General features: G+C 53.6%; 1 protein-coding gene across 1 annotated transcript in view; it reads right to left on the bottom strand.

The window, feature by feature from the left end:
- Positions 1–5,556: 5,556 nt before the first annotated feature.
- ARX (aristaless related homeobox) overlaps positions 5,557–14,568 on the bottom strand; it is an 11,499-nt gene continuing 2,487 nt past the window's right edge. The window contains exons 3-6 of the mRNA XM_027096721.1: positions 13,931–14,568; positions 11,273–11,318; positions 8,107–8,435; positions 5,557–5,884 (exon numbers count right to left, since the gene is read on the bottom strand). Coding sequence (XP_026952522.1) covers positions 5,644–5,884; positions 8,107–8,435; positions 11,273–11,318; positions 13,931–14,568 — 1,254 coding nt within the window. The 3' untranslated portion in view covers positions 5,557–5,643. The remainder of the gene's footprint in view (positions 5,885–8,106; positions 8,436–11,272; positions 11,319–13,930) is intronic.

Below are 14,568 nucleotides of genomic sequence, written 5' to 3'. Positions count from 1 at the left end.
TTCGTCTCGAGACTGTTGCCCAAGACGTGGGGCTAATCAAAGTTGACAGACTGGAGTTTGGGACAGGCTGGTGAAAGGGGATGAATTCGTTGCCCCTCACAGCCACTTCCTTCTCCAGCCCATACCTCCTCTTACCAACAACACACATACAGACACACCTCAACACGCCTTTTCGAACATAGCATTTAAATTAGTTTGGCAAGTAATGCAAAGATAAAGAAACTCCAAAAGCAGATTTCCCTATCTTGTGTCAGGGTTTTGTGAAAAACACACTGAACCCCAGACCCTCAATTCAGTTCCCCCATCTCTCATCCCAAAGTTTAAGCCGCCTCGCCTTTCCTTTCTCCTTCTCTCTCTCTCTCACTGCTCACCTAAATATTTCTTAATTGAACGGTTTGCTGTGGAGCTTCCTTATAGCAGTTTAATAGATTAACTCATCTGAGCCAGCCTCAAATTTCAGATTAAAATTCCTTCATCCCGAAGGCAGCATTATCAGGTTGTTGGAGGCTGTTTTCAAACCTTGGTTTTGAATAGCAGCGGCTCTGCATTAATTTAACCACTAAGCTAATAAGTAGGTTTCGTTTTGTTATGCTAAGCTTTATTGCTTTTCTTTTGATCAGAATGGTGTTGTTGAGCAAAGCAGCAGACAAGGCATTCTTTGATGAGGGAATTAGCGCTCCATTCTTCCTCTATTATTCATAGCACAGTGGAATATGTAAGTACCTGAGGGTGTCAAAGGAGCGCAGGTTCTATTGCAAAGTGCTCGCCTTGTTTCTCTCAATAGCTGACTATGAGATGATAAACCGCTTAATACACTGTGCTAATTGGATGAGAGCAAAAAGAGATGGGAATTAAGGCGAGGCAAAAGGAGAAAGTGCAACCAGCCTTCAATTCACTCTTTCACCACTTTACCAGCACCAAAGGAGGCACAAGCTTTCTATAAGCAGACTAGAGGTTTTGTGCAGAGATAAAATGAACGTGTTAGTGGATTCAAGTAATACACTAATTATTGCACAGTATAAATACCACTACTGGTTTTATAACAGGGAGGTAAACTTCTTTTGAGAGGGTTATAGGATTGCTTGGCAGTGGTGTAGAACCTAATAAGGGCCCAGAGTAATAACCCCCTGGATTAACAAAATTGCTGCTTGTAGAAGTATGATTCAGACTTTTACGAAGATTTCCAGAGAATGAATAAAAATTACTGAATGACATTTCTTAACGTACAACTGGTAATCACTCCCTTTTCTTTAAAGGAAAAAATGTATACTTCAAACTGGACTGTTAATCACGTCTAGGGACAACACAACTTTTTCCTTTGAAAAATACTTCTCCCCCCCCCACCCCGCCCCAGTCAGGTGACAGCTTTTCTTCTCCCCGCCCCCCAGCCAGGCTGCCACTGTCACTTAAATACATAAGCAATTGCTCCGTGGAACTCGGTGTTCCAAAATACCATTTTAGGGCCCATTTAAGACTCCCTTCATTCAGACACACTTCTGTGTATACACGTACGTGCATGCTCACGTACACATTTTTCTCCTCTAAAAGCAAGTTGAAGTAACTTACGTATAATTTCCTTTCCTCTAACATCAGCCCCTTTTCCATTCTAGTAAGATCTTTGCACTCAAGATGGTATGAAAAAGAGAAGTACAAGTGCCTTGTCTCTTGGCATTACAGATCAAAACCAATAATAATAAGTGTTTGTCCCAATGGGCGGCGGGGGTAGTAGGAGAAAAAAAAGTGGGAAACTGGCCAGGACCAATAGTGGTGACTTTAGCTGAAGACTGAGTTTCAAGTCCCAAAACCTTCCTTTTGGCGGTCACTCTCCTTAATTCATCCACTTTCTATCTTTCTCACACAAACCTAAGCTGTCCTCCCTAACTGTCCACAGTCCAGCCCATGGGTAGCTGGTGACGGAAGAACACTTAGGGGCACCTTCTGAAAATACTTTGCCAACTGCTCCCTTCTTGCCTTGCCTTTTGGGGCTCATTCCGGATCTGGCTAGCCTGTCTGAAAATGTAGCAAATTAACTTAGCCTTTCCCCTCATCCTTCCCACGGAGGCCAGACCGGGCTCCCTCACCCCTTACCCAAAATGCTGTAGGGGTGGCCCTGGGAAGGCGGGTGGTGGGGCATTTCGGCCTGGGTGTGATAGGGAACAGCAGTACCCCCATCACAGGGGCTCTCCCGGACTCCCCTGGGCTCTGCACGGCCTCCTCTAGGGTGGAAGAGGTTTGCTTAGGGTTGGGGGGGGGGTCAGCCGCTCCCAGCATTGTGACCGCGTTCCCAGATATTGGGGCCAAATTGGGTTGCCATTCATTAATAATGCTCACAATAAGATTAAATCATTCTGGAAAATCTCATAAAATCCCCCTAAGTACGCTCCAGTGGCTCTTTCCAATCCCCATCATTCAGCACTTGGGGAGGTTTGGAAGGAGAAGAAAATTGGTTTCTTTGCTTCTAATGCTGCTTTGAAAAGATACTCAGAGTTTGTCATGCGTGACATGTCACATGTTTAATGTGGACTTGCTGGAAGTCAGGGGGTCTTTAGCGTGTGATATTTATGGGGAATATTAAGTGCAGAATGAGGTCCCTCCAGCTGGGGAAAGTTGAAAGAATAGGAGGCCCAGGACCGGGCTTGTTTGCGGCATCAGAATGACATAGGATTAAGAGTTTGTAAAACAAGGCAAGGGGTTCTCATTGGCCAGTAATAAATGTAATCCTTGGAGGTAATTTCACGCAATTTGCTTCTGCTCCATGGAAGGGTCAAATGAGAAAAAATGACTTAAAAAAGACTTCATTAACAGGAAGAATGGTACTGTTTCTCGTATACCATCCAACTGGCAGCCTGGAGGGGGGAAAAAAATCCGCTACCTAAACAAAAAGCCAAAATCGACGGAAAATTGATAGTGATCACCCAAAAAAAAAAAAAAAAAGCCCTTTCCCCCCCCCCCCCCCCCCCCTTCCCCCCCCCCCCCCCCCACCCAAAACTCCCGAGTAGCCCTGCCCACCCCAGGAAAGCGGCCTTCACCCCAGGAGACCCTGTGGAGTCTGAAGGCTTGAGACACTCAGACCTCGGGGCATGTCCTAGAAAGTTCCCGCCGGGCCTGCAAACCCCGAGAAAGGAGCATGCGGCAGAAGGGCTGAGCGAAGGTAGTTGGCGATTACTCCCGGTGCCCCGGGCCGGGCCCCCGCTTGCGAGCGCCGCCCTCGCAAGCCCAGGGCCGGGGCCGGGTGGCTCAATGCCAAGGTCGACGGCCAAGGTCCGGGGAGCCCCCTCAGCCCTGAACCCCGCGAGCATGCTCCCCAAGGTGTCCGGGGGACGGGGAGCTGCGGCTTTCCGGCCCGGCGGGTGAACCGAGGACGCCCGAGCCGGAGCGCGGCAGCTGCAGAGCGCGTCGCCCACCCCCGAGTCACCGCTGACCTCTGCCCGCCCCCGCACCTGCCCCTCGGCCGCGCACGCCTGCGCCCTGGGCCGCGAGAGGGCCCGCCCCCCCTTCTCTGGGGCGCGGCCGGGGAGCGCGCGCGGAGCCCGGCGGGTCCGGCCCGGAGACACGCCTGCGACCCCCGCCGCGACCGACTGTCCCGCGGCCTGGCGGGGCGGCGGCACCGGCTCCGAGAGCCGCGCTCGTCACGCCGCAGCATTCCGCACCCCCCCCCCCACGCCTGCCCCTCTCCCCAAAGGTCCAGCGCGCTAATTACTGCAAATTGAAACTAATTAAGCTTCTCTTCCCTTTCCCATCACCCTGGGAGCGTTGGCGAGACCCGGCCCCCGCGGGCGGGCTTACACCGAGCGGTCACCCGGCGGGGCGCAGGCAGGGCCCGGGGGAGGGAGAAGGTACCGTCGTCGCCGGCGAGGGGTGCGCCCAGGAGGGTGCAGACTGCAAATCTGTTTGGGTCTCCTCGCGAAACCTGAGTTGTTTAGATTTTTTTTTTAAGTATATACATTTCCCAATGCCTGGATAAGTGATGTAATGACATTTGTCGAGTTAAGATCTGCCACTTGGATACCCCTCGCTGCCTTTCCATCACTGTTCCTGCGTTCTCTCCCTCTCCCTCCCTCCCTCCCTCTCTCCCTCCCTCCCTCCCTCTCTCTCTCTCTCTCTCTCTCACACTCTCTCTCACACTCTCTCTCACACACACACACACACACACACACACACACACACACCCTGCTACCCGCGCGTGTACCGTGGAGCCCGCCCCCTCGGAAGCCAGCGCCTGGGCTCCTCGCTCTCGCCATTACCTGTCATCTCGGACTGCGCACTTCCTTGTACGTGGCACTTTCCACAAGCAGTTTCCTTCGTTTTCCGAGCCAAGACTCCCGCTCGCTTCAAATTTCTGTCTTCACCGTCAACAATGCCTACGGTACACCCTCCCTCCCTCAAGCCCACCCCATCTCTGGGCCCCGGGCCCCCCAGCTCCCGCTGCGACACGACCCGGGAAAGCCGAGATGCTCGTGGAAAGCGCCGCGGCGGCAGCGATCTTAACCTTCGTAGGAAACCCTACGGATCCTTTGAGGATCAGATTCAAACCAGGGGCCTCTGCCAGGAAAACGCGAGTTCAGATAAACCCCGGAGGTGCCGGGGCGCAGGAGCCCACGCCCGGCCTCTGGGGGGCTCCCTACTACTGTCCCCTCAGAGCCTGTAGAGAGTATTCACACTTCCTTTTGTTAAACATATATATATATATTTTATTATTTTGAGCGTGACACTTCTCCACTAGATAGCAAGGAAAAGTGATAACAGTTACACATTACACAAAAGTACTGTACGATTGCCTTTACCTTGAAGGTTTCGGAAGCCTCTACAGTTAATAAGTTAAATAAAGGGCTTGAGTACATAAATATTTGTCTAGGAACCCTACCGTATCTACAACACAGTAAGAATCTACAAGAGGACAAACTTTTACCATACCACGCTGAGTGCAATTGCGTTATAACATTTCAAATATACAAAGCTCTGTTCTTTTTTTTTTAATAACAATGGTATGTACAGAATCAATAATCACAGTTTGGTGACTTCAACAGTCCATATTCTAGCAGAGTATTTCCCTTTGGTTTGATATAAAAACCTTGGTTGGTGTATGATAAAGAAGAGAACAAGAACAAGACGCCCCTTTCCGTTAAGTGCACTGTTAGCTATCTTACAGATTCGCATTCGCTTCCCCGGCCCGGAGCCGGGGCCCACGCTGGGGAGATAAACTTAGAGCGCCAAAATGCTATTAGGAAAATTTTAAAAAAAGCTAAGTAGGGTGTCAGGAGGAAGAGAGGTTGGGCTTTTAAATTTTTTAACTTCAATACCAGGTGTCTTAGGGAGAAAAACCTCCCGGATATTTTCAGTAAAAGAACGGGAGAGAGTGGACGTTCGAGTTGGAGCGAGGTTGGCAGAAGCAGGCGCAGGGGCAGAGGCAGGGGCAGGGGCAGGGGCAGGGGCAGGGGCGGGTGGACAGCCAGCCGAGGAGGTGCCACGTCCGGTAGCGCCGAGGGCTGCCTTGCCCGCGTCCAGGCTGCTGCGAAGGCGGCTGCGCTCTCTCAGTGCCGTCTCGGGAGTGTGCTGGTCCTCTGTTTCCATTTGGTCTTAAGTGGTGCTGAGTGAGGTGACCTTTCCGGATCGCGCCTGGGGCGCGAGGGTGGAGGGCAGCCTTTAGCACACCTCCTTGCCCGTGCTGGTGCCCGGCAGGATGTTGAGCTGCGTGAGCTGCGCGGCGTGCTCCTTGGCCTTGAGCCTCAGCGCGGCTATGCTAGAGGCGCGTCTGTCTGCGGCCGCCGTGGCCGGGTCAGCCAGAGCGCCCGACGCCACCGCGCCCTCCACGGCCGGCGTGGGCTGTCTCAGCAGCGCGGCCGCAGTCGACGCGCTGGTCAGGGGGGCCATGGTGGAAAAGAGCCTGCAGGGAGAGCAAACAGCGCGGTCACGGCCCCGGGAGCTGCGCGCAGCGCCTCGGGCAGCCTTCCCCGCCGCCTCTCCCCGGGGGAGCAGAGGGCACAGAAGGGCGCAGAGGGGCGCCGCCGCTGGGGCGGGGAGTCGCAGGCCCGGGTGGGCCGCGGGCTGGGGAGTAGCTGGACCCGCGGTCGGGAGGCTGGGGTGCTCTGAGAGGGTTTACTGGAGCAGGGAACCAACAGAGGGGGAAAAAAAAGACAGAGGGGACAGAGCCGCGGCGGAGGCAAGCCCCGAGTCTCAAAACCCCATGGCCCAACTGCGCGGATTCTGTGCTTTCGCTTAAGAAGGGGGGTGTATTCTTAGACCAGGAGCTCCAATTGCCTGTAATACTATTTGCCAGGAGAGAGAAGAAGAGAGACAAAGAGAAAGAAGAGAGAAAAGGAGAAGGGAAAAAAGGGAGAAAGGAAGGAGAACGTGGGATCAAAACTGATCAAGACCTGTGCTCCACTTTGTACTCTCTATATAGGGCGCCTTCTCGGCCCGGGGCTCCTTTTACCTTGAAAACACCGGTCTTGTATGCCGGCCTTCCCTCCGCTGAGGCCGCCCTCCCGCGCCGGGCTGAGCTGCCAGTGCCCGGCCGACGACCGCGAGGGTGGGGGCGCCCGCCTGTAGATTTCCGCTCGCCAGGCGGCTCTAACCAGCCAGCGGCCCCGCGTCCCGGAGCGGCGACACCTCTCCCCCACCGCCTTCCCTGCGCCCCTGCAGCCTTTAGTCCCAGAGAGCCCCGACCCGCGACCTCCGCGCGTGGCGCACGGCGAAGCCCAAGCCTGGGACTCCAGTCCGCGCCACCGCCTCCGGGAGGCGCCGGGATTGCCCCGCACGGCGCCTCCGCTCTCTTCGCACTGCACCTATGACCTAGCAGCTGAGGCCCGAGCCGCCCCTGACGCTCAATGCCACCACCCCTACCCCCGCCGCTTCCCCCCAGGGCTTTGGCTCCGGGCCCCCGCAAGGCCAACTCAGGGTTTCCACGATTAGAAATGAGCCCACCTGGGCTCGAGGAGCGCCTCCTGCTTCTCCCAAGCCCACCCTCCACCTCTGTTATCACCTCTGTTATTTTTACCACCCGCACCGCACTCCTCTTCCAGCCTCTCCAAATCTGGCAGCCGGCACTCCAGCCGTGGTTTGCCAGCTTTTACAAGTCATTTGTTGTGAGAAGGGTAAAGGAGAGGGTGGAGAGCGAGGGGCAGAGGACTTTAACAATTTTTTCCAGAAAGAAATAAAGTGTGGCCTGGAGGGGGCGTAACATGCCCTGGTTCCACTAGGTAAACTGAGTCACTACACTTCAGCGCACTTTCTGTTTACTTTATTGGTTTGTTACAAGAAACTAATTTTACTGAGTCTTTTTTGAACATTTTCTCCAGATGATTTTTTTTGTTAAGTGGCTATGCAGTTGGATGAATCTATTATTTCTTTGTTCTCCCAAAGAGAGATCATTGAAGCTGCATTCAGTTTTATTTTCACTGCACTTTCCAACTTAATACATCTCTCCTTTGTTTCTTTGTCTGTGTGATTATACAGACTTTTAATTTCATCATTCGATGTTCATTTAAAGAAAGGGAGTTATAACATATGATGAACTGTTTCTTTTCTTTCGTTGTCTTGTGCCGCTTTGGGGGGGCCAGGGTTTGTATATATGGGGGTCGGGGGTATGGTTGGCAGTGGGTCACTTGAATGACAAGGAAGATAGAGTCTGGGGAAGAAGAAAGAATCCTTTGCACCCAGAGGGCCCGTGGCTCCAGGGCTCCTGTGGGGGCCAGGGCTGTGTTCCTCTGGTTGCCAGGCTCTGGGGCATGAGGAAGGATTTTTGCAAAACTTGAAAAGTCATTCTGGCTCTGTGGCCTACACCTGTACCCGTTTACACACATATCACCTACGGCCTGGGCTGTTGCTGCCTTCAAATTGTACTGGTGCAGCTTTCATTGAACACTCCCAGTTTCCACGGTTGCTATTATCGTCACTGCCTTTCCCTTTGCCGCTCAGTCCCAAGTCATTCCCTTCAAGATCCACATTGTTTAAGGCAAAATTAGAGATTATTTTCTTTGGCTAAGTCGCTGAGGTTAAGCCAAAGAGAAAAGATGTGTGTAGTCCCTACCCGTCTCCAGCCTCCTCCCTGGACCCAGGCCTCTGTGCGTGTATGAGAGAGACAGACTCCCCGAAGCCGCGTATTACCTGCCGAACGCAGGGCTGATAAAGGCCGGGTGCCGGAACACGGCGGCTCCTAGGAAAGTGCTCAGGCCCAGCGGCGCCCCGCTGGGCGGCAGGCTGGCCGAGCCCGGAGGCGGAGGTAGGCTCGGGAAGGCAGCGGCAGCGGCGGCGGCGGCGGCAGTCCAGGCCGAGTCGAGCGCAGGGTGGTGCGGGGGGAAGGGGCTGGCGTCCAGGTAGGGGCTGAGCGGGTGGGTAGCGGAGAGCGGCCCGGGGAAGGGCAGACCCGGAGGATGGGTCTGTGCGCCCGCCTTCTCCCGCTTGCGCCACTTCGCCCGACGGTTCTGGAACCAGACCTGCAAAGCGGAAAGAGGCCGGGGTCGGCGAGGCTCCGGCCCCCCCCCCCCCCCCCCCCCGCCTCTTCCCCGCGCGCCGCGGGCCCTGCCTCTTTTCCCCTGCGGCCTGCGCCCACCTCACCCCTCTCTGGCCTCAGGTTGTTCAAGGACACGTCTGGGGCCAAAGGGGCAGTGAAAGAGGGCCCAACTTAAAGCGAGCAGGAAACACTGGGCAAGTGAACCCTCTCCAGTGGATATTTCAACCAGCCTAGTTCCTTTCCAGTTTTTAAGGAAAAGTAGTTTCGTGTGTTCAGGAGTGAGGAAACCAAGGTTTAAATGTCTGCGCTGCCGTTTGCTTGCTGTGTGTCTTTAAACAGGTCACTTAAACCTCTCTGAACCTCACTTTTCTAATCTGTAAAATGGGGGTAATAAAAGTTTCCTCATAAGGCTGTGATGAGGAACGAGCAGAATAAGGCATGCAGAAGTTGGCATTCAGTGGTGACTCTTGGGACCAGGCAGCCACCAAGAGAAGAGTGCTCATCAGCTTTCTGCCTCAAATCAGCTATTTTTGCCTATTTCACGTGTACCCAAGAGGTGGCAAAATTCTTGCTCTGCACTGAAAAGGGAATCGGGGAGGCGGTTCACTTGATCTTTCCAGAAATATTTATTGAACGCCTATGAGCACTACACTGGGTTCTCGGGCTTGGGGAGAACCGGGAGGGAGGGAAGAAATGGCCACAGTAACTAGCAAACAGGCATACAGTTTAGGGGCCCAGTTCTCCCTGAAATGAAGTGTGGGGTACACAGCCTGCTATCTGCAGGGGCTCTATGCAGGGCCGGGTTCTGCCGAGTAAGGCACTGACTGCGGGGACCAGGTATTCAGCAATACCTGGACACAGAAACCAGAGTGTAGGATACCTGTAGACTGTGCACATATTCAGAGCTAGCGAACGGGTCCTTTATTTCTTCTGGGGATGTGGTTTAAATAGGTTATTTAAATAAGATAGTTCTAGGCTTGGGGGAGGTTTTCAGCACAAGGTATCTTGCTAATTGTTAATAGAAAGCAGTTTTCGTAGAGACCTTTACCTGAAATATGGCAGCTACCATAGTCTAAAAATAACTCCTAGGAGCATGAGATTATTTTTATGTGACCTGCTCATCACACCCACAGCTGAGAAGATATGCTCCTTCTCCCCTGAAGGCATTAATATTTTTAGGACTGGGTTTATGCCTGCACACAAGTCTAAAAATTAAGAATGAACTCCAGGGCTATACGGAGTTATATTAAAATGTAATGTAAATGATCCCAGAGGAAAATGTTTAAAATTTTTTTAAGACATCTGTGCCTTTCAGATATACACAGTGGGGGCTGTCGTTACTAGCACTAGTATCTAGGCTTCGTTTGACTTCTAGACAGCCACCTAGGGCAAGAAAAATCAAGAATCCAAGTCGGCTGATTACGTAAAATTCTGCCCAAAGGGGGCCCATCCGTAACATTTCACAGCCCTCAAATAATCTATTTGAGAATCACAGAAACACTCCAGTGTGGAAATTCAGAGACTTGAAAAAGGAAGACTAGATGGGACCGGGCTGGGTGGGCAGCTTTTGTGTATCCAAATCTGTCTAGACAATATCCACCCCTTCTCGAGGGCAGTGAAAGGAGTAAGGGTGGGGGGGTGGGGGGAACAGTGGAGGCAGAATGCCCTCAAAGAAAGTGGAAACCTTCTACAGATGGATCCGCTCTCCCGGCTCGACTGCAATTATCAAGATGTCCCCCTGCAATTCCTCATTATTGAATTAATACCTCTGAGGCCCCCCAAAGGTAAACGAAAGGACTCTAATAATTCATATTCACTTAATTACATCTTCTCCCGTGAATAGGGAGAGAGGAGAAGGGGAGGGGGGCGCTCTCTTTCTTTTTAAAAGTTATTTAACTTTCCCACGACTCGTTCCCCTGAGCTGAAAATGCGGAGTTGCTGTCACATCTCTGTTTGACAATGGAGAAATGTGTCAACAGAAAGGAGGGGACAGGCCTCATCATTAGCCCTCTAATGCAAGAAGCTGTTGTGTATTAAATGAGCCATATGGAATTTATTGTGCTTTATCAGCACCTGATTTTGACTGTAAAGTGATTCACTCAGCTCCTAACCCAGGGACATCTGTTTTCTGTTGGCCGTCGGGGCTGCCCAGTGTTGATCGTCTCTTTGGTTATGAGGCCTGGGTTCGGAAATGCACTCTGGTATGGGGCTGCAAACACCTTTAATAGCATTGCACTCACTCCCTATTAGATCAATGTGGGCTCATTGCTATAAAAAATGGGAAATCAAATAGCATTAGCCGGCTCCTTGTGCGGGCAGAGGGGAAATCAAACAGCATTTTGCCTTCAAATGGCCCTGTTTGTTCTAGCACTAAGTGGGCTTTTATGAAGCCCGATTGGAGACTTAATCGCAGCCAAATACCTGCTTGGAGCTGAGCGGATTTGTCTAACAACCAAATCCATGCTCCATCCCATTATTTCAATCAGGAGAAGTCAGTTCAGTTCGCAGATTGTTTCCTACAGGGGCTGTGGACCAGGGGGCTTCTGAACTGCAGTCTCAGGGACCCTGAAACCCCTCTTCTGATCCTGGACTCCTTCCACAAGGCTCCCAAACCTCGAAATCTTCCCCTTCAACCTCCCAGGTGTTCATATTTTAATATAGTTTTGTGTGTGAGTGTCTGGGTTTATCTTTCTGATTCTGCTTTTCTTCATTTTATGAAGGGGTTCTCTCAACAGCCCTCCAATCCATCGACCCATCTCTCTTCCACTCTCCCCCCAGCCCGCTGCCCCTCCCTTCCTCCCTCTCTGCAGTGCAGCTCACCTGGACCCGGGCCTCAGTCAAGTCCAGCCTCATGGCCAGTTCCTCCCTATAAGAAAGCAACACACAGGCAGGAGGTCACTGCAGGCTCCAGCAACCCCCGTCAGCCCCCTTTCCCTCGCTGGCAGCCTCCTCCATTAGGGTCTCACCCCACACACCTAGGCATCGCCATCCCTTCAACATTGGAGTGCCTTCTATTTGACTGAAGACGTAAAAACGCAACACACTCCCAGATATAGGATGTTATCTATTATACTGTATCATATTATATTCAAGAGTGACAGGGGTGACTTCTTGAGTCTCTAAGTCTCGGATTCTCTCTCACTTCTAAGCCAGAGTTAGACAAGACACACACACACACACACACACAGTGATTATAGCCTCTTTTGTCCTAATAGTAAATGGGAGAACTCAGCACCCAACTAAAAACATTTCTTTCGCCCTCTTGGTTTCTTTCTGCCTTCTTTAAAAAATGTTCTCTCCCCCTCCTCCCTCTCTCTCTCTCTCTCTCTCTCTCTCCAGCTCTCCGCCTTTCCTTCCATCTCTCTCTCTCCGCCGCCATCCTCCCTCCCTCACCCCTTTAGGTCATACTCCCCATTACCCTCTGGAGATATGTTAAGCTTGTTAAGAGTTCAGTGGGGTAATTTTTCGATTAAACAAAATTCTGCGCACCTCCTGACTCCAGTGCCCACTACAAACCCTGCCCATCTCAGGGGAAGTCAATTTAACTGAAACCCTACCCCGTCATTGCAGTTATTACTGCGACAATTAAGGCAAATAGGAAACCATTAAGATGCTGTAGAATGGCTTACGACCTGTTTACCGAAAATACGAGCGCGCAGAGAATAATTGGCCCTCCGCTCGCTAATATGAAAGAGCGGGGGCCGCCCCAGCCTCGGACCTGGGTCTGCACTGCTGGCAGTGCCCCTGGCCCACACCTGAAACTTCAGGATTGGGAGAAAACCGGTTCACTGGAGAGCTTCCCTCTGCCTTCTGCTACAGTGAGCATCAGCAAATCTAAAACCCCCAAACCACACTCCCGGCTGGATCCGGGCGGGAACCAAGGGGCTCTAACTAACCCCCTGGGTCGGAAAGAGGTGAGCACGGGGTGGCGAAAAGGAGCTGCCCCTCTTCATGTACTTTGGTTCCCCTGGAGAAGCTAAAGAAGGGCAGACCTGGGTGCCAAGCGACACCACATCATATTCTTCTTTTGAATTACACGTGTGATAAATGAAGAAAAGCAGGTCGGCCGGTTAGCTATTTGATAGACACAATTGTTTTAAAATTTATTTTCTTTTCTAAAGGTAACGAAGGGACTGGATGAAAGAGGGGAGGACCAAGTTTAGCTCAGGGGATGATCAAGTTCAGTGCCTTTGCCCCGCATCAAATCTACTCTTTTCCGTTTCTGATTAGGAGACAGTTTGGCAATTAATGGCTAGACCAACTACACTTGCGAGTTGGCTCGGGCCTCCTGAACACTGAGCGATTTCTCCTCCGGTTCAAAGGGGCGGACAGCTTTCCGCTGCTACTAAAGTGCACGTTGAAAAGCCGCACACGCCTCATGCGAAGGTGCTGCTCGAGCTTTGACAAGCCCAACGCTAGGCAAGCACCCATCTCTTTCTCCCTCCCCGCTGGGGAAAGTTTGCCCTAACCGTGGCTCCTCGCCGAGCCAGACCTAAGCCTTGGGGTGGGAGAGGAAGGCCCCCAGCCAGGCCGGCGCCCCAGGTAGGATTAATAAGCTGGCCTTCAGAGGCCCAGTCATCTCACAGGTACATCTTTCCCCCCAAAAAACCCGGGCGAGTGTGAAGTGGAGCGTAACTAGGAGAAAAACCCGGGTTGGACAGCCGTCCAAAGAGAAAAATTCCCCCAGCTGTTCCGTCTACTGCCTGCCAGACTTCCAGCAATCAGTGCCAGCCCCTGTGAACCCGCTTACATTAAACCAACACTGGGTTTAATGTGTGTGGAGGGAGAGAGGGCAGCGATGAGAAGGGAAGACTATGGCCGGTGCCTCCACAGTTGTACAGATACCAAACACTGCCCCGTTTTGACTTCCTTCGGTTATTTCAGGAGTCCTCAAATGACAGAACTCGGATCTTTTTAACGGCCTTCTCCGCAGGCACGGGCAGCTTTACTGCGAACTGCGTTAACTGATACCCAGCAGGCGCCCGGGGCATCAGGCAGGGATGGCGATCGCACCACACGGCGGCCCAAAATAGCCCCTGTTTAGCTCTGGCGGCGAGGGCCGGCAGCGCTTCCTGCGCCTCGCCTGGGACCTGGCCCGGACTCCGGACCGTAGCGCCCGGGGCCCTGAGTGTGTGCGCAAGGGTGCGCACGTCTCCAAGGTGGCGTGTTCGGGAGGCCTTTGGAAAGGCCGTTTCTTTTTCTCTAACTAAAACTCGTAATTTGAAAAAATTAAACTGGAGAGACCTTGGGAAGGACTAAAAACAAAAAACATCCCAGTCTAAACTTAAGGCCCGGAGTAGGGGGGAGGGGGGGAGTAGTTTTTGGTCAACGGGGTGGGTGCATTGGGAGGGCGCGCCTGGGTAGAGTCCAGGAGCGGAGTCCCTGCCCCAGCCCGGGGCCCCTGCCCGCCCACCTTCCCTCTCCCGGACCCACTCGCTCCCTCCAGCCGCTGCCGCTGCGACCACCCCTCGCGCGTACCTGGTGAAGACGTCTGGGTAGTGCGTCTTCTGGAAGGCCCGCTCCAGTTCCTCCAGCTGGTAACTGGTGAACGTGGTGCGGTAGCGCCGCTGTTTGCGCTTCAGCAGCCCCTCCTCTGAGTCGCTGCCCGCAGACAGGCACACGCTATCCTCGCCGTCCTTGCCCTCAGCGTCCTCTGGGTGCAGCAGCAGCTCCTCCTTGGGCGACAGCTCCCCGCCCTCAGCGGCCACCGCGGCGGCAGCGGCGGTGGCCACCGCTCCGGTGGCGGCCACGGCGCAGCGCCGCGGTTCCTTGATCAGCGCGCGGGCGTCGTCCTCCAGCAGCTCCTCCTCGTCGTCTTCCAGCAGCTCCTCTTCCTCGTCCTCGTCCTCTTCATCCTCCAGCAGCTCCTCCTCCTCGTCCTCGGCGCCCGTGCCGCTACTCGCCGCCGGGGCGCCGCCGGGGCCACCGGCCGCGCCGAGGCGCTCGTCCGGGTGCGCGGCGCCCCCCGGGCCGCCCAGCTCGTCCAGCGCGGGCGGTGGCGGCACGAAGGGCGCCCCGTTTTCGCGGTACGACTTGCTGCGGCTGATGCTCACCTGCGGCGCCTGGCTGATCTTGAGCGTGTCCCAGGCTGCGGCGGCCGCGGCCGCGGCGGCCAC

The sequence above is a fragment of the Aethalodelphis obliquidens genome, unplaced genomic scaffold, assembly GCF_003676395.1.
Source record: "Aethalodelphis obliquidens isolate GAN/ISIS:26980383/991018 unplaced genomic scaffold, ASM367639v1 scaffold107, whole genome shotgun sequence".
Lineage (NCBI taxonomy): Eukaryota > Metazoa > Chordata > Mammalia > Artiodactyla > Delphinidae > Aethalodelphis > Aethalodelphis obliquidens.
Note: the sequence above shows the minus strand (reverse complement) of the source record. Positions and strands in the feature narration are given on the sequence as shown.